The sequence below is a fragment of the Rhinopithecus bieti genome, unplaced genomic scaffold (genome assembly GCF_001698545.2).
Source record: "Rhinopithecus bieti isolate Rb0 unplaced genomic scaffold, ASM169854v2 scaffold_38981, whole genome shotgun sequence".
Classification (NCBI taxonomy): domain Eukaryota; kingdom Metazoa; phylum Chordata; class Mammalia; order Primates; family Cercopithecidae; genus Rhinopithecus; species Rhinopithecus bieti.
The window spans coordinates 1,057,839-1,083,730 of record NW_016819573.1 but is presented as its reverse complement, the minus strand read 5'-3'; the positions used below and the strand labels follow the sequence as shown (position 1 = coordinate 1,083,730).

At 42.0% G+C, this 25,892-nt stretch overlaps 1 protein-coding gene across 1 annotated transcript in view; it reads right to left on the bottom strand.

The window, feature by feature from the left end:
• CTNNBL1 (catenin beta like 1) overlaps positions 1–24,770 on the bottom strand; it is a 179,065-nt gene extending 154,295 nt beyond the window's left edge. Inside the window, exon 1 of the mRNA XM_017859113.1 lies at positions 24,573–24,770. Within this exon, the coding sequence (XP_017714602.1) occupies positions 24,573–24,602 (30 nt within the window). The 5' untranslated portion in view covers positions 24,603–24,770. The remainder of the gene's footprint in view (positions 1–24,572) is intronic.
• Positions 24,771–25,892: the final 1,122 nt, after the last annotated feature.

Genomic DNA, 25,892 nt, shown 5'->3' with positions numbered 1-25,892 from the left:
CATCTGTATCAGACTGGAGATCAAGGAAGGTGGCATAATTCAAGGGGAGAGGACAAGTAACACCAATGAACTCACCAGGAATCATAATTTACTATTAGAAAATATATGCAAATTCTCCAAGTTCCTTGGACCATTACGGTGACTGCAGGCAAGCGGAATTCATCCAAGTTCCTTGGGCCACTAGGGTGAATTCTCCAAGCAGAATTCATCTCTTCTCCATCTACCTGTCTACTTACTTTATGCCACACTGGGCTATATCTATATATAATCTGGCAAATTTTCCAATGGTGGCATCAAGGATATTCAGGGGCTAAGTATAGTAAAACTCAGATTCAGACAAAGAATACTAGTCTAATCCTGTAATTTACAGATGAGTAAACTGAGACTCAAATTAGTGACGATACTTGAGACCGAAGCCACAGAACTGGGCCTGGAATCTAACTCTCATCTTAGTAGGAGCAGTATTACACAACCTCCAGACTCCTTTCCCCCGTCAAGACCTCAGAAATCATCATCTTCAAGGCATGCTTTGCATCAGCTCTCCCTGCTGTCATCATCTTTCAGCCAACACCAAAACCCCTTTGCTGCTTTTCTGCCCATGCTTTTAATCAGGTGAGTTCCTTCTGCAGTTGTTCCTTGCCTATTTGCAATTTTGCTGTCCAGAAGAGACTAGTGTCATCTGTCTAAATGGAGATTTCAGTAAGAAATTCCTCCCCCATATCATTTAGAGGAACCCACACTAAGCACTGGGTCACCTACCATTGACACCAGTCCACTCTGAACCTTTAAACATTAAATAACAAATTAATATGGGAAAGTTATTTAAAATTATTTACAGGTTTAAACCAAGGCTCAGATACAATAAATTTACTATTTAGGATGACACCAATGCTGATACTTTATAAGTTTCTAAGAGAGGAGGGTGCAGTATGCATTCTGCAACCAGCGAACCCACACAATGCTTCTACATGTTACAAGACATATCTGTTAACAGAGAAGTCTCCAGCCAGTGGAAGACTGCCTCTAGCAATGCACGATTTTATTAAGACCAAAGTGGGCAAAGAAACATTTAATTATTTTTTCTACAAGTTACCTCTGAGGTCACTGCCAAGACTAAAACGTAAAACTGCATTCCTTTTCAAACAGGGGTAGTTGGGGAAAAGGGTGTATACTACCAGGAGTAGAGACAGGAAAAAAAGAGAAAACATGTTTTGGGGAAATAGGAAGAGAGGAATGAATGATCCAGGACTGAATGAGTGAGAACCAGATCATGTGTGAGAAACTAACCATTTTATTCACTTACAAACACCTGCTTATTCATTCCTTAAGACTTCTTATATGGTTTTGGTCTCAGAAAGCTTAGGACCTTAGACACTACCACTGTTTCTTCAAAAGCTTAAAACTTATCCATATAAGTCTGTTATTCAATGCTGCCACACTTATTTCAAGGAAGATAGAACGCACATGGACCTTTCCCTTGAGTATCTTGTTAAAGAAGAATATTCTTCAACATTATGGGCAGTACTTTAGAGTCTGAAAATGTAGCAAGATTATATAACATACTTTCCAGCACTCGAGTGCTGATTTACCTATCCCCCTTAGCTTGAATGAAGTATCTGGTGTTATGGCCTCAAAACATGCCTGTTGATGGGTCCATCAAAGACAACGAAAAGATATGGTTTAATGTCTGCTTTTGTGTAAGATGCACTTTATTTTCCTCAACTCAAAGGTTTTACTATTTCTAGAAGCTTTACAAACCACTAAAGTTAGCAAAATACCTCCATTCCCAATAAAGACAAGGATGGTGAATGAGTTATTCTTACATAAGACAATTCAGTGTCAGAAATACTTCCCCACCTGGAAAAAACAAAGAGAACCCTGACCTCCTGGCCATGTAGATGATCAAAAGGAATCCTCTGGCAGCCTGGACAAATGCGTCCTGGCCACCTACAAATTCTCCCTACAAGTTCTATCCACACCGCCACAACTTTCTCTCAGGGAACCTATAAAATCGATTTCAAAGTGATTTCAAATTAACACTTGCTCGCTTCAAGAACATTTTAAGATACTCAATTTCCTAGCAAGCGCATCTAGTAGACCAAATAGGCAAAATGCATACCTTGCTGGGCAGGAAGAAGATCTACCAAAGGTAATATAAATAAGAAAATAAGTGTCTTATACATAAAAACAAATAAATAGTAGAATAAAATAATTATTTTGACCCATCTTCCCCTATTTAAAGTTTTTTTTGAAGCTTGGCAGCCTTAGGGTATCAAAAATACTTAAGAATTGGTTCCTTAAAAAAAAAAATCTAAAAACAGTGCACAGACAATACTACATATTACTATAGCTTTACTTTCTGATAAAGGAATGTAAAGTGAATTTTCATAAGCAAGTTTCCTCTGTGGGTGAATCTCCAGTCAGTTACAACCAACTCAAAGAGAGCCATCAAGGCAAACTACCCATTAGCTGTCAATTCAGAATGACTTCAGAGAGCTAGCCTCAGAGCTCCACTGATATCTTTTCAACAACCTCTTAATCTTGTTTATAACACCTGTGTTAAGGCAGCCTGACATCAATTCTACTCACTTGTCTCAGACTGCAATTACTTAGAAACCTGAGAATTCCAGTAAACATACCAAAAAACCACAAAGATGCATGGCCTGAAAAACCCTGTACATAAGGGAATTCGGCCACTTCTTTTAAATAAAGCTGCATACGTGAGCCAGAATGGGCCTCAAAAGGCAAAGTCAGATATAAATCTCACAAAAAACTGCTTAGAAGGCACCGAGGTCACAGCATTGTGGGGTTTACAGAAACCATAAAGAATTCCTCCTACAGCTTCCTCACCAAACGATTATACAAACTATTCAATAGTTACCATTAACTATGTGCCTACTCTGTACCAGGAACTTAACATTTTCATTATCTTTTTAACCTCCACCCAACTCTTCTAGGTAGGTGATACCATTTATCATTTCCACAAGTAAGGAAGCCAAAGTGTGGTGGCTTGCTTAGCAAACTGCCAAAGACCAAAGAGCTAGAAAAGAGTGGAGATGGGACTCAAATGCTGCCTGCTAGTCTAAGCCTAAAGCTCTTTCTATGACATCATACTACCACCACGAGATTGAGAAATCATTTTGCTGTAACTGGTTTCTGCGTTTACTACAGATCTGTTTCTTGAGGCTCCTTTAACTCAAGTGAACTGTTACAAGCTCTAGTACTTTGTTCTAGAAATCCATGTTTGTCCTAGGCCTGTAAGAAACATAAAACACATAAGGAATTGATGCTACACTAGTCCCATGAATAGGGGAGTGTGGTACAGTGAAAACAGAATGGACTTTGGTAGTCAAAATCCCTGGGTTTGTTGTCACTAGTGTGTGACCCTGGACAAATAACCACCGTTTCAGCCTTAGTTTCATCCCTGGAAAAAACCATCCTAGTGTTGTGGGGTACTAGTGTTGTGGAAGTACCTAACCCAAAAAAAAAGCACTCAATAAATGTTTAAAGAAAGAAAGAAAAATATCAAATGGAAATGGATAGGCCAGATCCAACCAACACAAAATAAAACCTAATTTGGTTGTTCTGTACGAACTCTCACTTTTTGCCTATAAGGCTGGTTAAAGAGAAAACAGCAATCATGGCCCACAGTAGACTTGCAACAAATCTTTGGCAAATAAATGAATCAATCAATCTCCTGCTTTAGTGTCAGAGACAACATCAGCCTTTAAAAGAAATGCCAGTCAACTCTCAGATTACACAATAATAGAATCAGGTTTTTATGAAGATCATCTACTATTACCTAAAGCAAGATTCACTCAACCCCGAGTTATCAATGACTAGGGCTACTATCATTCACCAAAACACCTTTATCTGCTCCCATCAAGGAAAAGGCAAGAAAAAAGGCAACAGGGGAGGTGCTAAGCCTCAATATAAAAAGATACCTAGAGAAGACTCAAATTCAGTCACTTAATCATTCATTCACTGCTTCATTCATTCATCCTCATCCTTTCCTTTCTTTAGTCAAGAGATATTTTTGAGCATTTACTCAATGGCAGGCACTGATCTGGTCACTGTCCTTGAGCAACTCACAGTCCAATGAGAAGAAAAGTATGTAACCAAGTAATTCCAACAGAGAGTGGCAGGCAGAGTAGACTTGGAGGCAAGCACAACGTAGAGTAATGGTAGGATTCTGCGGCAGTTTATTCCCGAAGGTCCTTCTCCTTCTCCTTCTTCGTTTTTTTTTAACCTACTTTCATCCATTGGAGCCCTCTTCTAGGAAGAAGATTCCACCATCCACTTAATGGGTGGGCAAGTTACTAAACCTCTGTGAGTTTCCTTTCCTCATCTGCAAAATGGAACTAAGAATATTGACTTCCCAGGGTTGCCTTTAGGATGAGATGGGATAACATACATAAGTTGAACAGCACAAAGCCTGGCTCTCAGTGGGCTTTGATACCGAGTAGTCCCCAGCCCTTTGTTTTGTTCTTTTGGCTTGGTTTCATGGGAAGGAGAAAACAAATATTCTTTTATTTCATTAAAAGTAGGAAAATTTCCATGCTCCTCTATGAGCTGCTTTGCATTCACTTCAATTCAGGAACACGCTATCCCTGTAAGTGACGCCCTTCCCATAAACACAAAGTCAATCTGTCAAATGAAGGGCAAATCTGCCATTAGTGCAGAGACAATACCTCAAGGCCAGCTGCACACCCACCTCATGATATTATCTGGCTAGGCTTGGTGTCATGCTCCTGAGAAAAGCTATGCTCACTACATTCAGCAATCAGAAAGTTCACACGGTCAGAGGTGCCTCTGCCTCACACAAGGTGAAGCACAGCTAAAAATTGCTTTTTTAATTAAAATAAGACTTCCTCAACTGCCTGCTGACAATCACAACTAGAACATGGAGCCCAGAATCAGTTAAATAGTCTCCAGCCTGCTCTAATGGTGGTTTCAAGCACTCAGAGAAGGGAGGGGGGGAAATTACCAATTTAAACAAAATGTTTCATCTTCTAATTATGGGACAGGCTCCAAGAGGATGGGAAGTGATTTGCAATCTTCATTATGGAATCCCCATGCGACCACTGGCACACGTCATGTCAGCCAGACGCACATGCCATCTTTTTCCCCCACTGAGTCTTCTGTGTCCTTGTAAGTTTTGTGGTAATGGAAGAAGAAATCTTCAGTCAAAAAAATGGGGCAGAAGCTTACGAATTTCTGTCTCCAAGTTCATCATACTGAGTGAGGTGTGAGGATCCCCTGTGAGGAGCCAGGGAGATAATATTCAGTGACTTTACACTGGCAGGCTTAGCAGCCTGAGGCCCTTTGAAACTCTGAAATCTTATAAAAACTGCCCAGCTCAGGTGGTGCTTAAGCCATTTTTTAAAATTTGCTGAAAAGTTCTGTCATCAGCGCTAAGAGATGCATTGAAAATGAGGGTGGTGCCCACCAACGGCACCTCTGGTCAGAAGGAAATCTGTTCCTCTGCAGATATGCTTGTATCTTTGCTAATATGTGTTATCTCTGTCCGTTCAGAACTCTATGTGCTAACTCAGGAGAAAAAGTCCCTGCCAACCAACTCTGACAAGTCTGATGGCAGAACTCCCACTGGAGATCCAGCAGAGACAGCAGAGGCAGGCAATTATTCCCTTTCATTAAGGACAGTTCTTTTTAAGTTTGGGTGTTTTGTATTAGTATTATTTTGAACACAAAAAGTAGCCATTCACAATCGCTGCTCAATGCAGTCACTTAACACAACTGACAGAAACTGTAATTTCCCCATAAGCCAACTGAAAAAGATGTCCTGGAAGTAACTAGAAATGGTTGTGCCCCCTTAATTACCCACTGTAATGTAAAACCAGACACGGAGAGGATGGCCACAGCAGATCCGGGCAAAGCGGCAGTGATATTTAATCATCACTTCAGACCATCTGCAACTGTTTTGCAGAAGCACATCAAGTTTATAGATTCTAAAGCTTCCTACAAGTTACCAGGTGCTGAGGGTCAGCTGCATTGTCCTCAGGCCACAAGGGGCTGCTTTCTTCATTCTCTGCAGGCCAGGGTGCTCAACAAAAGGCACCATGCCCACATTTTCTGAGCCAAGCCTGGCACAAGGAGAGCGCTGCTTCTTGATTAAGCCAGAACACAGATTAAATGTTTAGAAGTGGAGATTGTGAAAACAACCTAGGCGGGAAAGCAATTATCCCAGGGATAGCACGGCTTCAGTTGCAGCCCTCTGCAGCACAAAGGTGAATTCCACACCCTCCAACAGCTAAGCTGGCCAGAATGCTCCTCTACAACTCTCCACTCTGTAGATGCAGCCATCTTTTAAAACATAAACCAAATTGTGTCACTCCACAGCTTAAAATCCCTAATGGCTTCCTATTGTGCTAGGAATAAAGTTCAAAAATGTTAGGATTCTCCCTCCTCCCGAAGCTGGCCCCTCTGTCCTTATCAACTGTCCCCTCTTCACTCACCAAGCTCTGGCCATACATGACAAATCTGTTCCCACCTCAGAGTTTTTGTTTTGGCTTTTCCCTTGATCTTTACTGCTAGTCCCACAGCTCTTCATGTGTCTGGATCCTCCTCATGATTTAGCTCACAGCTCAAATATCACCTCTCAGAGAGGCCTTCTAGAATCTTCCAAAATAAACAGCCACTGCTCCTCCAACACTGTTCCATCAGCCTATTTTTCTCCTTCATGTTCCTATTTGAAATTATCTTGTTTGTATTTATCTGGTAGGTGTTTGCTTGTTTAGGTATTGCTATTTATTGTCTGTCTTGCCTCCTTGGATGTAAGTTCCATAAAGACAGGGACTACAATTGTCTTGTTTAGCACTCTATTCCCAGTGTCTAGTATAATACCTTACATTTAGTGGGCATTTAATAAATACGTGTGGAATGATTAAAGAATGACAGGTTCAATATGGAGCACTAATCCAAATGAAATTTGCTAACCCCCCCAAAATCTGGATTGTCTCACAGCCTGAGTAGCAGCATATGTCACAATGCCCTAGAAACAATGGTAAATAACATCCTATTTCCTCACCAACCGCTGGTGAATGACTAGGAAACTATGGCAAAGGGAGATAAGACCAAGAAGGAGAACTCACAGACTGTCAAAGGTGCAGAACTGGAAAATCTGTAAGCTTCTCAAGCAGGGTTTTGCTCAAACTGTCCTTTCACAGGAGGATCAGATGGGTCAGATAACGGGCTAGGGCCAAAGGTTGGGTCTTACAGGTCCAGCTAGGGTAGGGTACACCATATGAGGCACACTGTATACGGCAGCTGCCGTCCCAACCATGCAGAGCCCTTAATAATAGACTCTGGGTTGGGAGCCAGTGAGCACATGTACATACCAAGCCCAAAGAAACTGGTATGTGTTAGAGAGGAGGGGAAAGGAGAGGTAGGATATGACAGAGAGCCAAGAGTCAGACACAAGACAAGAAGTCAGCAGAGGCATAAACTGGTGAAGAACAAGCATACAGCATCTGAGGTGACATACAATTAGATTTCACAGGCCTGTGGGTGTGTGTATTTGGATCTAAGGCTGACTGAAAGATACAGGGTTTAGGCAATCAGACAGGTAAATGGCTACCCTCCAGAAAGATAAGTAATCATGAAAGAAAGGAGCACCCCACAGAAGGCCAGGTTAAAGCCCCTATTTGTGAGTGCTAGTTTCTCTTGAAAGACTCATGATTAGTGGACAACAGTAATTGCTCAGATGTTCTCTAGTCCCCAGGATGGCGGGGGACGGAGCGGGGAAGGCGCAAAGAGATGCTAGAGGAAAAGCTACACGGAAAATAAAGACTACTCAGGCTAAAATGATTTCTAGTATCTTGCAGACTTTGGAATCTAGCAACAGAGCTCTAAAACGTTTTGCAGTTCATCCAAAAATGACCAAGAATACTAATGCTTCATTCATCCAACAACCTCAACTTTTCAAAACACCATTAAAAGAAAAGGCAAAAAAGGCCTCAGATTAGATATCTTATCAAACAAACAATAACACTAAGGAGTGACAGCTCACACCAAGGAAAAGAATGCAAACTACACAAAGTAGGCACAAGAACTCAAAATCCCTACCATTCCACAGTGCAGGAGTAAAAGCTTTCCACATTTCAAAAGGTCATGAGAGAATCCAGGCACAACTAACATGTACATAGTGATGCTCCTGAGATCACAGTGTGTCCTACTGAGAAAGGCAAGAATGTTTATGTTTTAGAAAGATCTTCATATGAAATGATGAAAAATATATGTTCTGCACATGGAAAAGAGGAAGCATCATCATGGACACAGCACTGCCCTGAACCCCATTTTGTCATCAAATCATTGGGGTCCTAACGTTATTCCCTCTCTGGGCTCTCTGGTTTACCCATGTGTACAAAGAAGAAGCTGGAATAGATCATCTCACCAATTAAAAGCTTCAGTTACCTGGAAAGTCTGTTTCTGAAGGGCACCACATTTTCCAAAGACACCAGAGACACAAGAAGTTAGTACAATTCAATACAACCTGTGCCACCCTTTTTTAAAAAGGAACCTCATTATGGGTTTCTTTCAGCTACAACCCTCGATCAATCATAACGTCTTTTTCATGTCCTTGTTTATTGCTGAGTTTCACCATTCTGTTAATCCTTTGGCATCTTTACCTTCCCTTGCCCAACAGAGGTACTCCTGCCCAGAGCCCCCATTTCATGTTTCAGCTTCTCTGTGAATAACTGTGTAACCCTAAGATGCTCAAAAGTTTCCCTCATCATTAATCCTATTATGGAAGCATTGATGTTGAGAGCGTCTGCTAAAAGATAACATGACAAACTATAGCTACAATTTGTTTCTTTTTATGCAAAGCTGAAAAGAAAATCACATTCCAACATTATGTACCAGCAGAGGACTGATGTGCTGCTAATGTTTAACTCTATCAAGGATCCCAAAAGAAATTTTAAACTGAGATGCTCTTAACTGGAAATAAGGGATTCAAATAAAGAAATGCCATCAATCCTCAATTTTATGTATTAACAGAATGAGTACATGAATAATGCCAAACATGAAGCCAGAATCTGCAATAAAAATAATAATGCCAACAAAAGTGTTCAATAATCAATCATGCCTGCTTTTGGAATAAAGTCAGATATATTCAGAGAGAAGCATCATGATACTCTGCTTGGTTTCAACTCCCTCTTTTTTTTTTTTTTTTTTTTTTTTTTTGACAGAGTCTTGCTCTGTTGCCAGGCTGGAGTGCAGTAGTGCGATCTCGGCTTACTGCAACCTCCACCTCCTGGGTTCAAGCAATTCTCCTGCCTCAGCCTCCTGAGTAGCTGGGACTACAGGTGCACACCACCACACCCAGCTAATTTTTGTATTTTCAGTAGAGACAGGGCTTCACCATGTTGGCCAGGATGGTCTCAATCTCTTGACCTCATCATCCGCCCACCTCGGCCTCCCGAAGTGCTGGGATTACAGGTGTGAGCCACGCGCCCGGCCAGTTTCAACTCCTTCTTAGTTCAGCGACTCTAGATATCGCTGGGTAGCTAGTTGAAAGGAAGTCCAAAGAGCCAGTGCACATAATCTGCTTACAAGCAGCTGATAATCCAAAATGAGTTAAAAGATAGAAAGGCACTGCAGTAGTCTCACTAGATCCTTCACTGAACCCCAGGATGAAGAAAAGCTAATTTCCATTTACCAACCCACAATGGAACTGAAGTTCTAAAGTTTAGGTTAAAGCATTTTCAGATCAGTCACTGCTAGAATTCTATGGAAAAGAAACTAGTTCTGAACTACAAGCATACCTCATTTTTTTTCCCCTTTGCAGATACTGTGTTTTTTACAAATTGAAGAGTTGTAGAAACCCAGCATCAAGAAAGTCTATCAGCCGGGCACAGGGGTTCACACCCGTAATCCCAACACTTTGGGAGGCTGAGGCAGGCAGATCACTTGAGCCCAAGAGTTTGAGACCAGACTGGGCAACATGCCAAAACCCCATCTCTACAAAAACTACAAAAATTAGCTGGGCGTGGTGGCACACACCTGTAGTCCTAGCTACTCTGGGATTGCTCCAGCCCAGGAGGTCAAGGCTGCAGTGAGCCATGATCCCGCTGCTGCACTCCAGTCTGGGCAATAAAGCAAGACTCTGTCTCCAAAAAAAAGAAAAGGAAAGTCTATTGCTGCCTTTTTTCCAAAATCGTGTGTTCACTTCATGTCTGTGTCACACTTTGATGATTATTGCAGTGTTTCCAACTCTTTCATTATTATTATATTTGTTATGATAATCTGTGATGGGTGATCTTTGATATTACTACTTTGTTTTCGGGCACCACAAACCACGCCCATGTGAGACAGCAAACTTAATCAATAAATGTGTGCATTCTGACTGCCTCAACCAGCCTTTCCCCTTTCTCTCTCTCTCTCCTCAGGTCTCCCTATTCTCTGAGACACAACAATACTGAAATTAAGTAATTAATAACCCTACAATGGCCCCAAGTGTTCAAGTGAAAGAAAGAGTCTCGCATCTCTCACTTTAAATCAAAAGCTATACATGATTAAGCTTTAGTGAGGAAAGGATGTTGAAAGTGGCAATGGGCCGAAAGCGAGGCCTCTTATACCAGACAGAAAAGTGTGAATGCAAAGGAAAAGCTCTTGAAGGATATTAAAAGTGCTACTCCAGTAAACATATGAATAGTAAAAGAGCTAAAGAGCCTTACTGCTTATATGGAGAAAGTCTTAGTGCTCTAGATAGAAGATCAAACCAGTCACAACAGTCTCTTGAGCCAAGCCTAATCCAGAGCAAGGCCCTAACTCTCCTCAATTCTATGAAGGCTAAGAGAGGTGAGGAGGCTGCACGTGAAGTTTGAAGTTAGCAGAGTCTTATTCATGAGGCTTAAGGAAAGAAGCCACTTCCATAACACAAAAGTGCAAGGTGAACCCAGAACTGCTGATGTAGAAGCTGCAGCAAGTTAATCAGAAGAATTAGCTAAGATCATTGATGAAGGTGGCTACACTAAACAATAGATTTTCAATGTAGACAAAACAGCCTTCTGTTGGAAGAAGAGGCCATCTAGGATTTTCACAACTAGAGAGGAGAAGTCAATGCCTGGCCTCGAAGCTTAAGGACAGGCTGATGCTCTTGTTAGAGGCTAATGCAGCTGGTGACTTTTAAATTGAAGCCAATGCTCATTTTCCATTTTGAAATCCTAGGGCCCTTGGGAATTATCCTAAATCTACCCTGCCTGCATTCTAGAAATGGAATAACAAAGCCTGGATGACAGCATATCTGTTTACAGCATTGTTTACTGAATATTTTAAGCCCACTGTTAAGACCTACTGCTCAGGAAAAAAAAAAAAAAATTCTTCAAAAATATTACTGCTCACTGCCAATGCATCTGGTCACCCAAGAGCTCTGATGGAGATGTACAAGGAGATGAATGTTATTATATGCCTGCAAACACAGCATCCATTCTGCAGCCCATGGATCAAAGAGCAATTTCAACTTTCAAGTCTTATTATTAAATATTTAAGAAACGCATTCATAAGTTTATAGCTGCCATGGATAGTGATTCTTCTGATGGATCTGGGCAAAATAAATTGAAAAATTTCTGGAAAAGATTCATCATTCTAGATGCCATCAAGAACATTCATGATTCATGGGAGGAGGACAATATATTAACATTAACAGGAGTTTAGAAGAAGTTGATTCCAATCCTCCCGGATGTCTTTGAGGAGTTCAAGATTTCAGTGGAAGAAGTAACTGCAGATGTGGTGGAAACAGCAAGATAACTAGAATTCAAAGCACAGCCTGAAGATGTGACTGAATTGCTGCAATCTCATGATCAGACTTGAATGGATAAGGAGTTGTTTCTTAAGGATGAGCAAAGAAAGTGGCTTCTAGAGATAAACTCTACTCCTAGTGAAGATGCTGTGGACATTGTTGAAATGACAACAAAGGATTTAGAATATTACATGAATTTAGATGATAAAGCAATATTACATGAACTTAGATGATAAAGCAGCACACAGTTTAAGAGAACTGACCCTAATTCTGAAAAAAGTTCTACTGTGGGTAAATGCTATGAAACAGCACAGCTTGCTACAGAGAAATTTTCATGAAAGGAAGAGTCAACAGATGGAGCAGACTTCATTGTTGTCTTAAGAAATTGCCACAGCTACCCCAACCTTCAGCAAACACCACCCTAATCAGTCAGCAGCCAGCAAAAGGAGGCAAGACCCTCCATCCACCAGCAAAAAGATGACAACTTGCTGAAGGCTCAGATGGTGGTTAGCAGTTTTTAACAACAAAGCATTTTTAATTAAAGTATGCACATTGTTTAGACATAATACTATTGCACACTTATTAGGCTTCAGTATAGTGTAAATAGAACTTTAATATGCTCTGGGAAACCAAATGACTTGCTTTACTGGAGTGGTCTGGAACCAAACCCTCAATATCTCCAAGGGATGCCAATATTCAGCTGAAATACTAAAGAGCTAAATGGCTGACCTTGGAGAAGGTAAAAGCAGTATCAGAATTCCTACTACATCTTCTCCTAATTCCAATTTCTCTACAGCTACACAAGACTCAGACCAAACCCAACCACTTCCTTTAGGACACTAAGGGGGAAAAAAGACAAAGGAAGGAGTAATTTGTAAATGAGATTCTTGGAGCTAGAAAATAGGAAAACTGAGATATCTTAGTAATATTTAAAGAGACCAGGGGAAAATAATTACTGTGGTGATGACATAATTCTTGATATCAATGGCTGCTAACTGTGGTGGAATAAGGTTGTATTTTAACCTACTGTGAACATTTCTATACTGTGGCACGTGTGGGTAACAAACTGTTCTCACTTCTTTCTATAGGATCCTGAACCTTAATCTCCAAGGGACCAATGACCTTGGGAATACTGAGGCAGCTTTATAGAAGTAAATTAAAAAAAAAATTTTTCGCCATGTTGCTGTAGCATGTGTGTTGTTAGTAATGAGATAAATAATGAAAATTAATGGCTAACACTTACTGGGCACTCACTATGTGTCAGGCATTGTACTACTTAACACTATCCAAATTGTCTCATTTAATCCTTTTTTTAAGAAAGATAGGAAAGCAGAAATTTTTTTAAAGATGGTTGGGCAGAGATAGACACTACTATACAATCTCTATTTTAAAGATGAAGACCTGAGGCTTAAATTAACGGACCCAAGGTCACATAGCTAGCAAGTAACAGAGCTGGGATTCCAATGCAGGCCGTCTGACCCAGAGCTCATGTTCAAGCACTATGCTAAACATTAGGGATGCCTAACAGGCTTTGAAGTATTTTCTCCAACAGTGCTGACAAGTTATTGTGAACCATCCACATTCTCCAATAAAGTCATTTTTATATAGGAAAACTTCTCTACTGGGTTAAACTTTATAAATTCAATCCCTGAATTTAAACAATGACAACTACTGAGAGATTGCAGAAAGCCATGGCTGTCTTCATCAAATTCACCTTCAAAATTAGTGACGCAGCTTAGTAAGAAGACCTGTCTCCAAGGAAGCTGAACTAGGTAGGACTAACAGTGTTCTCTGTTGGCCTCTGTTGGATCTCACCTTGCCAATATGAGATTCACAATGGTAAAAGACCAGCCAGGAGGCTACTTACTTGACAAAGTCTTCTTTTCTTTTGTTTTAGGACAGAATCTAGCTCTGTCACCCAGGATGGAGTGCAGTGGTGTGATCACTGCTCATTGCAACATCAATCTCCTGGTCTCAAGCAATCCTCCCACTTCAGCATCCCCAGAAGCTGAGATTATAAGTGCATACCTCCAAGCCCAGCTAATTTTTTTTTTTTTTTTTTTTTTTGAGACGAGGTCTCACTGTGTTGCCCAGGCTGGTCTCAAACTCCTGAGCTCAAGAGATCCTCCCACATCAATCTCCCAAAGTGCTGGGATTAAAGGTGTGAACAACTACACCCTGTCAACAAAGTCTTAAGAGTCTAAACTAAGGTGGTGGTGGTTGGAACAGAAAGCAGAAAGGAAGGGATGGAGAGAAGACTCCTGAAGACGCAGGGTTCCCTCCATAAAGCCTTTCCCAACTTCCCAGCGGCAGAGCTGCTTGTGCCTTTGTGCCACCACATCTTGTTCATGGCTCCATAACAGCACTGACAGCACTGACACTCTGTACTTGGATTTCAAATCTGGGATACACCCCCATTAGACTGCAAGCTCCAAGAGAGCAAAAACTGTGAGTTAATCATTTTCATATCCTAACACCTTCTTTACTCTCAGAGAGAGGCAGGCTCTGTGCTCATGAGACTGTACAACCCACGAAGAAAAGAACGACGGCCAGGCGCGGTGGCTCACACCTGTATTCCCAGCACTTTGGGAGGCCGAGGCGGGTGGATCACCTGAGGTCAGGAGTTCGAGACCAACCTGACCAACATGGAGAAACCCTGTCCCTACCAAAAGTACAAAATTAGCCAGGTATGGTGGCATATGCCTGTAATCCCAGCTACTTGGGAGGCTGAGGTAGGAGAATCGCTTGAACCCAGGAGACAGAGGTTGCAGCAAGCCAAGATCGTGCCACTGCACTGGGCAACAAGAGTGAAACTCCGTCTCGGAAAAAAATAAAAGTAAAGAAGCTTGTCTTTCATCTTTGAGCCCTTTCATCTCTGAGAAACAGCTCCAAGGCTCCTTTCAAGTCTGCTGAATGTCAACACCCCTGACTAAAATGCAAAGCTGGCCGTGGGGATAGGCAGGGCAGGAAGCAGAGAATTATGTGATATCTGAACATCTGGCCAGAATGTTCAGTACACACATGAAACGTCAATCAGGAATGGTGAACTAAGAGCTGTCTGCAAAAAGATGCTGAAAGGAGAAGAATCAATGAGTTTTTCTAAAATGATGAAGAAGAGGGTTACAGAGTCAAATTCTAGTGAAGATTCCAGAATAATGAGGCCCAAGAAAATCTCTGGCAAAAGACAGCACTGACAACTTCAAGAAGGTAGGTTCTGAACATTCTACAAAATAGCTGTCCAGTACTCTTCAACATCAAAGACAAAGGAAGACTAAGGAAATATGACAAACATTATGTGGGATCCTGGATCGAAACCTGGAACAGAAAAATGACCAGACATCTCTGATGACATCTGAATTAAGTGTGCAGTTTAGTTACTAGTATTACACAAATGTTAATTCCCTAGTTTTGATCTTTACATAATGGTTATATAAGATGTTAACTTTAGGGGAAGCTGGATGAGGAATATATGGAAACTCCACTATTTTTATAATTTTTTCTAAGTTTAAAATTCAAAATAAAAAGTTAAGCAAAGAATGTAGGTTTTGTAGCAAGAGTGGCAAGATATGATAATAAAGAAGAGGAAAATGAGTAAGCAACTGAAGTATCAGGTGTGAACCCAATTTTCTTGAAGTCTGACATGAAAGCACAGAGATGTAAGCCAACAAGCTAACAAGATAGTAGAGCAAGAGCTTTCCAGAAGGGGAAACAACCAGGGCATATACAAAGGCATGCCTTCACAGATGACATATACTAAGTCTACAGTTTAGTAAAGAATGTGTGTAAGTGTGAGAAGAATGGGCCAGAAAAAAGAGATGATGAGAAGAATGCAAAGGGAGGAAGTGACCTTAAGAAAAAAAATCCCTCATGAGATGAAAGAGAAAAACAGTCTGAAATGTTACCAATGAGAACAGCTCTGTATACTTATCTGTTATAGTCATACTTCCAACAAAAAGTAACTTCAAAATGTACTAAACTGACATGCAAAAAGAGCCTATATAATATGACTTCATGATTAGAATCATATTCTTAGGGCTACTGGGACGAGGCCTTCACAGAATGAAGGATGTATCTGAGCACCAGTTTTCAGATTTTCAGTAATGTTTCTTATACACACAACAACAACAAGCAAAAAACCCATAAAACAGAAAAACTCAATTATGAAATTACAACTACCACCTTATGAGACACACAACAATACAAATGATAAACTCACACAAGAAAAAAAATAATGCTTATTAAAGCAACCTTGAACTAGTCTTTTACATAACTACTAGATTAGTGGAAAAAATAAATTATGACAACTAGTTCTATCAAGATTGTAATAAAACTGGGGCCAGCCACAGTGGCTCATGCTTGTAATCCCAGCACTTTGGGAGACTGAGGCAGGAGGATCGCTTGAGTCCAAGAGTTCAAGACCAGCCTGGACAACACAGAAAGACCCTGATTCTATTTTTTTTAAAAAAGATTGTAATAAAATTGGAACACACACAAACAGTATACTGTTAGCACTGTAAAACAACCAATGATTCATTCCACGTGAGTACGATGTATTGCGCCACACATCTGCAGCTGAGATGACCCCCATCGTCTCCGGCCACTGCCTGCTTTTTACCCATTGTTGCATTTACCCAATGCTCTGAACATATCACTCCCCTGCTTTTGCTCTTAATAACCCCAGTCAAGAATCACTGTCCCCAGTGTCCTTTACCACCCACAGAATCCCTACCCATTCATCAAGGCTAGGATTCCAGTGTCATCTCCCTTTTCTTCAATGACCAAACCAAATCCATCCCCATCAATACATACCCCTTCCATACCCAATCCTTCCTTCCATTGTGCTCCCACAATACTTTTATTCATAGAGCTAGTTTTTTAAATGTCTGTCTTGTTCCTTACATTATGAATTCTTCTTTAATGTCCACGGTCCATGTCATAATAATTTTAGTGCATGCAATACTTGGTACAGGAGATGGCACATGGTAATCACTAATGACAGATGGGAAAGAAAAAATGCTACATGAACAAAGCACTTCACTACAATGTTATCTCCAAGAACAAAAACCAGAAAACCACCTAAATATCCAATTATAGAAGAACAATTTAGGGAAAATGGTCTATCACTCAAGCAAGAAGTATGCAAATATTAAAAATAGCATGAAGGCTATGTAGAAATGCAGAAAACATTCCTGGCAATGTTAAATTAAAAACACAGAACACAAAATAGTATATATGCAATGGTTCCAGCCTCACATAATACGTAAGGACTATGGGAACACAAAAATATTGATTGAATTAGGGTAATAGTTTTCCCGCTTCTCAAGTATTTTCTTTAATATTATTTCTATCCCTTTATTATTGTTCACAATTTTATTTCAAAAGAAAAGACTAAGGGGGGAAAGGAGCAAGTTTAGATATTTCTGTAAGCTCCTGCAATCCAAGAGATATGCTAAGATATTACTGACAGAGGACAAGAGAAGTGGGTGTCTGCAATATCACCAAAACCAAGGGTCTCTGAACCCAATTTGCCTCAAAAAGAATACCTCTCATGTCACAAGCCACACTAAATGTGAATTCTTTATTGGAAAACTTCAGAGGTAAGAACTTTTTCCAGACATCTGTGGAATTAGATTTAATGAGAGTGCCCTGGAGTTCACACACGCGTCTATGCCAGCAGAAACTTCTCAGCCAAGGCACTGCTGGGCACACTTCTTGATGAGATGTCTAAGCCTGAAGGCATCAAAAAAGTACATTTCCATATTGGGAACGTAACTGGTTTCCTCTTGAAGACTTTTTCCACCACCTCCTGCCCATATTGTAATTCTCCTATCTCCTCAAATGAATAGTTAACATCTGTCAAGGATACACGGCATACACTGAGGCGCTGAGTGCCTATCTCTATTACTTGTAGAAGAACCAATCTCAGCAGAAAATTGGAATCTCCCCACCAAGTTGCCTCAAAAATGAAAAGTAGTAAGCACCCAAAAAATGTTAAATACTTTTAATAAACATTTCTTGACACTGCATGATATTTTTCCTGGCTAAGTCTCTGAATTTTAGATACAGCATCCATCTTAGTCTCTCATTTTGGAAATGAAAAGAACCAGAAGTTATATCGCCCAGTCTCCTCATTTTACAAGCAACTGGAAAAAAAAAAGATGTACAGAAAGGGAAAGTGACTTGTCCTGAGTCACCCAGATAAGTAATGATAAAAGTGGGATTAAAACGCAAATCTCCCAGATTCTCAGCCCCACTCAGTCTACCACATGAAGCGTTTTTATCCCTTGAAATCTCTGGAGCCCCGGTCTAAATAATTAGTACCACAGAATTTTAAAGCTAGAAGGGGCCTCAGAGAGAGTTGCGTACTTAATCCCCTCATTAGGCATATGAGGAAACTGAGGCCCAGGAAGATTAAGTGATTTGCTCTCAATATCTTGAATGGCAGGGAAAAAGTGTAACTTAAGCTCAAAAATCTGCAAACCAATGCCCACAAGAGGGGAGGAGTATGTCTCAGGTGGGGAAAAATTTTTCAAGGAAGGTAGATCATTTCAGACCAGGGGATCACAAAGTACAGTGTCAGCATCACCTGGGATCTGGTTAGAAATGCAGAATCTAAAGTCCCACAGGAGACTGAATCAAACTCTAGGGATGGGGATGTTTAAATCAGACAATTTTGTTCCTTTATGTCCCCAAGAAGCAAACTTCAGTGGTCGTGCTGAGTCCACTTTGTAAATGATAACTATAACCAAAGGCTCATAAGATGAATGCATTCTTTGACATGTGGACTATACCTCAACTTTAAAAAGTTTTCAAATCTGAAAACAAAATGGAAAACTACCTCTGGGTGTTCAGTTGGCTTCAGTTCTGGCCCTGCTCCTTACTGGCTGTCTGGCCTTCAGCAGGCAGCTTAACCGCCCTAGCTTGAGTTTCCTTTCCTATAATACAGGCATGCTGCCGACCTCAGAGGGCATGTTGAGAATTCAATGTGATAACTTGTCTGAAAACACTTTGGTTCTGCATCTGGCATACAGCAGGCAGGCAGTACGGCACAGTAGTTAGGAGCTCCAGCTACGAAGTAAGACTGCCCAGGTACCCTGGCCTTCCTCTACCTGGCTAGATGCCTTAAGGGAGGTGCTTTTTTTGTACCTCAGTTTCCTTATCTGTACAACAGGGATTAATAACAGTACCTTCCTCATAGGGTTGTTATGAGGATTTAGATAGATCATGCTGGTTAGTAAAGCATCTTTCATGTCTACAAAATGTTACTGTTTTCAAGGAGCTTTTTTGTTTGTTTGTTTTTCATTTTTGAGACAGGGTCTCGCTCTGTCACCCAGGCTAGAGCACAGTAGCGCGATCTTGGCTCAGCATAACTTCTGCTTCCCAGGCTCAAGTAATCCTCCCTCCTCAGCCTCCTAAGTAACTGGGACCACAGACACACACCACCACGCCCAGCTAATTTTTATACTTTTTATAGAGACAGGTTTTCACCATGTTGCCCAGGCTGGTCTGGAACTCCCGGACTCAAGCGATAACGCCTGCCTTGGCCTCCCAAAGTGCTGGGATTACAGGGGTGAATGACCACGCTTGGTCTCAAAGAACTTTTGCATCCATAAACTCATGACTTTCTGCAAGATGATGGGTGCAACCGATTATGAACTAGATTCCAGACTTCACCATCTTTTAGGAACAGGAAGAGGGACATGGATCTTACAAAAAGGAAACTGAATGAACAGAACACAAGGGGAATGTACAGAGCTGGAAATAAGGAGACCAGGATTCTGAGATAAGGCCAGGTGGTATAAGGAAGCCAGGGCCTGAATAAGGTCCTGAAGTAGATTTTGGGACCGGTGCTGCTTTCCAAGCCTTAGACCATAATTCTGAATTTGGGTTCTGAAACTTACCCTTGAATTGAGGATATTTCGCTGAGCAAAGGCCCAGAGCTGGTTTTTGGTGCCTAACAGGTGGGCCTCTCACCTCTCGAATGGCTCTGGCTGGTCAATTAGCCAAAGTGGGGAACTTGCGATGGGGAAGGAGACGCTCCTGGCTGGCCAGCGGGACATGAGTATGCCTGCCCTAGGCTGGCGAGATGAAAGTGCTCTCCAGTAGCAGACTTAGGAGGTTTCAGCCCTGTCACCCGGTTCAGTTCAGTGTTGTCAACCTGAATTAAATGAGTTCCACTATTGTAGTTCCTTATTGTGCAACCAACATATTTGCATTTTAAAACTCTTAGGTTGAACCCTCAGAAAATGTAAACGTAAAGGCCAAGATCCAGGATAAGGAAGGCAAGTAAAGTTTTGTAGTTCACGAAAATTAGCCTGCGGCAAGCCCAATCTACCTGCAGGCGCTAGGCATATTTGCTCTTGGTGAGGGGGAAAGGGGTCAGATTGACAAAGTGAAATACTTCTGGAATAACACAATAAACAAGTGTTGATATTCAAGAAGCAAAGCTACCTAGATTGGAATCCTTGAGGTACATTTCACTTGTGTGAATTTGGACACATTTTTTATTCTTTATACCTATTCCCTCACCTTTAAAATGAAGGTTCCTATATTAACAAATTCAGTGCTGTCCTTAAGATTAAATGTGGTAAGATGTGTAAACACTAAAAAATAATAATAAGGAGACCAGGATTCTAGTTTCAACTCTGGCCACCACCTTGGCCCACAACCTCAGGTGAGTCCCTTTATCAGACTAAGGTTCACTTTTCATCTGTGAACAAGTGGGTTGAATGAAGCTACCTACCATAGCTCTCAAAAGTCAAGGTCTTCATCATGGCCCACAAGGAAGGCCTACACAGTCTTGTCACATGCCTACATCTTCAACTTTGTCACTTACCATTTCCCTGCTCACTTCCCATGTTTCAGCTACATCAATCCTCCTTCTGGTCCCCTTCGAGGCTGCACCAGCTTCTACCAATAGCCTATATCCATATTTGCTGTTCTCGCTGCCTCAATCATTCTGCTCCCTTCACATGACTGGCTCCCTCTCAACCTTCAGTCCTTTAATATCCTTTCCTCTGTGTCCTTCCTCAAACACATTACATAAAGTAAAAGGTCCTGTCCCCAACTCCCAGGGGTTATTTTCTACTGGAGTGCTGTCCAATAAAAATACAACAAAAGCCACAAACAAAACACCTAACTTTACATTTTCTGTGGTTTGTTTTTTTTTTTTTTTTTTGAGACAGAGTTTCGCTGTTGTTGCCCAGGCTGCAGTGCAATGGGACGATCTCAGCTCACTGCAACCTCCACCTCCCAGGTTCAAGCGATTCTCCCGCCTCAGCCTCCCAAGTAGCTGGGATTACAGGCATCCACGACCACGCCCGGCTACTTTTTAATACTTTTAGTACAGACAGGGTTTCTTTTTTTTTTTTTTGGAGACAGAGTCTTGCTCTGTCTCCCAGGCTGGAGTGCAGTGGTGCGATCTCGGCTCACTGCAAGCTCCGCCTCCCAGGTTCACGCCATTCTCCTGCCTCAGTGTCCCCAGCGGCTGGGACTACAGGTGCCTGCCACCACGCCCGGCTAATTTTTTTGTATTTTTAGTAGAGACGGGGTTTCACTGTGTTAGACAGGATGCTCTCGATCTCCTGCCTCGTGATCTGCCCGCCTCGGCCTCCCAAAGTGCTGGGATTACAGGCATAGGCCACCGCGCCTGGCCAGCGAGACAGGGTTTCTTCATGTTGGTCAGGCTGGTCTCAAACTCCTGACCTCAGGTGACCCGCCCACCTCGGCTTCCCAAAGTGCTGGGATTATAGGCATGAGGCACTGCACCTGGCCCACTTTATATTTTCTAGTAGTCACATTTTAAAAGTTTTTAAAAAGGCAACATCAATTTTAATAATATATTCTCTTTAATCCAATACATCCTAAGTGTTATTTATTCAACATCTAATCAGCATAAAAGTTAAGATACTGTACATTATTTTCATGTGGCCAGTGGCGGTAGCTCACACCTGTAATCCCAGCACTTTGGGAGGCCGAGACTGGCAGATCACCTGAGGTCGGGAGTCAAGACCAGCCTGACCAACATGGAGAAACCCCGTCTCTACTAAAAATACAAAATCAGCCAGGCGTGGTGGAGCATGCCTGTAATCCCAGCTACTCAGGAGGCTGAGGCAGGAGAATCATTTGAACCCGGGAGGCAGTGGTTGTGGTGAGCCAAGATAACGCCACTGCACTGCAACCTGGGCAACAAGAGCGAAACTCCAACTCAAAAAAAAAAGATATTGTACATTATTTTCATACTAAATCGTTGAAATCCAGTGTGTATCTTACACATGTAGCAGATCTAAATTCGAAACTAGTCACATTTTAAGTGTTCAAGAATCACATGTGCCTAGTGGCTACTATACCCAGCAGTGCAATTGCATAGCATCCTCTGCTATACTCCCTTCCTAGCACTCACCACAATCTGAATGTCTTGTTTACTTATTATCTTGTAACTTCCCATCAGATGCTCCACAAAGGCAAGAATCTTGTCTTTTATTCAGTGTTATATACTCAGTGGATAGACTGCCTTGAACACAGTAGGTGTTCAATATATATTTGTTGAGCAAATGAATGAACCTTTTCTAGCTTTAATGGGCTAGCCACTCTAGAAATTCCAAGCAGGCATACAATCACTCATTTAATAACTTGCCTATTTCCCTTCGTCTTTCACGATCAATTAAACTGTCTTTAAAAGAAAAATCTCTTGGCTACATAGCTCCCCATGCTGAATTGCTCTTTCCCATGATGTCTTAAGCGTCCAGGGTCAACTTCTTGTATGTTGGCTGAGGGAGTGGTATGAAAATAACTGCTAATATTTACTGAATGTTTACTCTTTGGCAAGCATTGTCTAAACACTTTACATTTCTCAACAGCTTCACAACTGCCCTGTGAGGCAGCTACTGTCATTGTCCCCCATTTACAGATGAGGAAACCAACGCACAGAGAAGTTAAGTATTTTGTTCAAGGTTACAGCAGCCAGTTAGTAGCAAAACAGAGATTGCCAGCAACCTAGGGGTCCAGACTCATGGCTCTTAATCACCTATTCTTGATTGCAGAGCTGTCCAACAAAACTATAAGCTGAACTATATATGTGATTTTGAATTTTCTAGTAAATACATTAAAATGTCAAGAGAAGCAGTTAAAATTGTTTTTTTTTTTTTTCTTTTTTTTTTTGAGAGGAATCTCGCTCTGTCGCCCAGGCTGGAGTGCAGTGGCACAATCTCAGCTCACTGCAAGCTCCGCCTCCCAGGTTTACGCCATTCTCCTGCCTCAGCCTCCCTAGTAGCTGGGACTACAGGCGTCCGCCACCACGCCCGGCTAGTTTTTTGTATTTTTTTAGTAGAGACGGGGTTTCACCATGTTAGCCAGGATGGTCTCGATCTCCTGACCTCGTGATCCGCCCGTCTCGGCCTCCCAAAGTGCTGGGATTACAGGCTTGAGCCACCGCGCCCGGCCTAAAATTGGTTTTAAACATATTTTATTGGCTGGGTGTGGTGTGTGGTGGCTTATACCTGTAATCCTAGCACTTTGGGAGGTCAAGTGGGAAGACTGCTTGAGGCCAGGAGTTTGAGACCAGCTTGGGCAACATAGCAAGACCCTGTCTCTACAAAAAATTTAAAAATCAGCCAAGCATATGATGCCCCGCCTGCAGTCCTAGCTACTTGGGAGGGTACCTTAGACCTAGGAGTTTGAGGCTACTGTGAGCAATGATCGTGCCACTGTACTCCAGCCTGGGCGACAGAGCAAGATCCTGTCTCTAAATAACAACATAAAAATTTTAAAATTAAGTATATTTGATTTCCCATTATCAAAAATATGATCATGTAATCAATATGACCAATAACCAATGTAATTGATATAATCAGTATGATCACATAATCAATATAAAAATGTTACTTTCTCCATACTAATCTCCAACCCAAATGTGACTTTACACTTACAGTACTTCTCAATTCAGACTACTCACATTTCAAGCAATCAACAGCCTACGTGGCTAGTGGCTATCACATTCGGCAATGCAGCTCTACTGCCCCTCACAATGACCCTCCTATGGAATCAAAGCGGGGGAAAAACTTTGGGGTGGAAGTCAGTACGCCTGAGCTCAAATTCCAGCTCCTTGTTTCTGAGTGACTTTGGACAAGTCCTTTCTGCTCTCTAGGTCCCAAATAGTTTCCCCACAAGTATCCTAGCCAAGGGGGACCCTGAGCAAGATTCCTTGAAACTCATCCCATGCTAGAATTCCCAACATCTCCTCCAAATCGCAGTAAACACAAGCACAGCTCTCCACACTTTAAAACCAGCTTTCATATACATCAGTTTACGGTACAGTCCTCAAACAACCCTACTAAGGCAGTTATTAGTGTCTCCACCATATAGATACAAAAACTTGGTTCAAAGATGGGGTGAATGACTTGTCCAAAAGCCACACAGCCAGTCAGTGGAGAAGCTGGAGATCAAATCCAAGAGCGATCAGGGCGCTTCCACCGCCGCCACCACCATCACCTCAATGACTGGGGGGGACATGAGAGCTGAGAGGACACGGTTGTGAAAAAAGGATAGTCCGGGGTTTCAGAGGAGTTTCAGGGAACCAGGTCCCAGGGTGAGGAAGAGGAGGTGAAGGGTTCAGGTCTTGAGAAGGGATGAATTGAAAGGGCCCAGGAGGGCTTCGGAGAGGAAAGGAAAACGAAGGGCTGAGACCCTGGGTGGCATGAGAAGTTAGAGGGCCCGGGAGTGAGGCGAGAGGAGGTGAGATGAAAAGGCTCTGGCCCCTGCGACCCCTGCCCAGGTGAAAATGCGGTCGCTCGGCCCTCCCTGCCCCTCATACCTGGTAGCTCAGAAGTTCGCCCACGTCCATGGTACCCGGCCCAGCAAATACTCCGGTTCCCTGCACTCACTCCCAGACCGCGAGCCCGTCAGCCGCCGCTCCAGCCACACTGCCGTAAAGTGCGGCGAGCGGGGCCGCAGAGCCAATAGGGCAAAAGTGCGCGCGACAAGCGAGGCGGCCACACCGCGGTAAAAGGACGCGCCGCCGTAAAGCGCGCTGCATTCGGAACAGGGTTGCTTCCGCCTGGAGCCTGAGGGGGCGGGGGCAGAGACTTAAAGGAGGGATGGGAGGGGAGAGCAGGGACCAGAAGAAACCGAACTTAAAGGCGCGCCCCCAGTGTCCAGGGCGGAGTGCCGGGTGCTTGGTGTGCGCTCTCGCGAGCTTCCAGTCATTTATCCTCATTTCACAGAAAAGGAAACTGACGCTGCCAACTGCACCTTCCAACACTTTAAACATTAGCCACATGTGGTTACCTAGCGCTTGAGATATGGCTACTCCGAAGTGAGATGTGCCATAAGTGTAAATAAAATAAACACCAGATTTCTAAGACTTATATTGATTACAGGTTGAAATGATATTTTGGATATATTGGGTCAAATCCATATATTATAAAATGAATTTTACCTGTTTCTCTTCTTAAATGTGGTTGGTAGAAAATTTTTAATTACACATATGGCTCTCATTTGTGGTTCCCACTAATTTCTATCAGATGGTGCTGGCTCAAAAAGTGACTTGTCCCAAGGCTATACAACTATTACTGGCTGAGAAACTGTTGGTGATCACATGTCCCTCTCTAGGCTTGTGTCTGTTCATCTATGCAAAGTCTAACGGTCACTAGATGATTGCTACCCAGGTGATATAAAAAGGTTTCTGGAGGAGAAAGTTAAACAAGATCAGAGTGCACCTGGGACTTAAGGCTCCCTCTTCAAAGGAAATTAAACCTCCTTCCATAAACCCCTGCCCTTTATATTTATACTTATATTTATACATTATATTTATATGCCCTTCATATTTATAATTTTGGTCCCCATACCATCTCCACTGGCTCCAATTTACAGAAATTATTCTTATTCCTCAAAATGATGAATCCTCTCCCCTTCTACCTGGCCATCAGCCCCACACCTCACCCAACTCTCTCATGTTTCAGGTCTCAAATGTCACTTTCCCAGAATGGCTTCTTCAATTCACCCTCAGTCCAGGTAAGCAACCTCTCTCCTCATTATTCTTTTTCCAAGTACCTTCTCCACTACATATATATCTCAGTCTGTCATTTTGTGCTTAATGGTTTTTTTTTCTATTTGTTTCTTGACAGCCTCATTT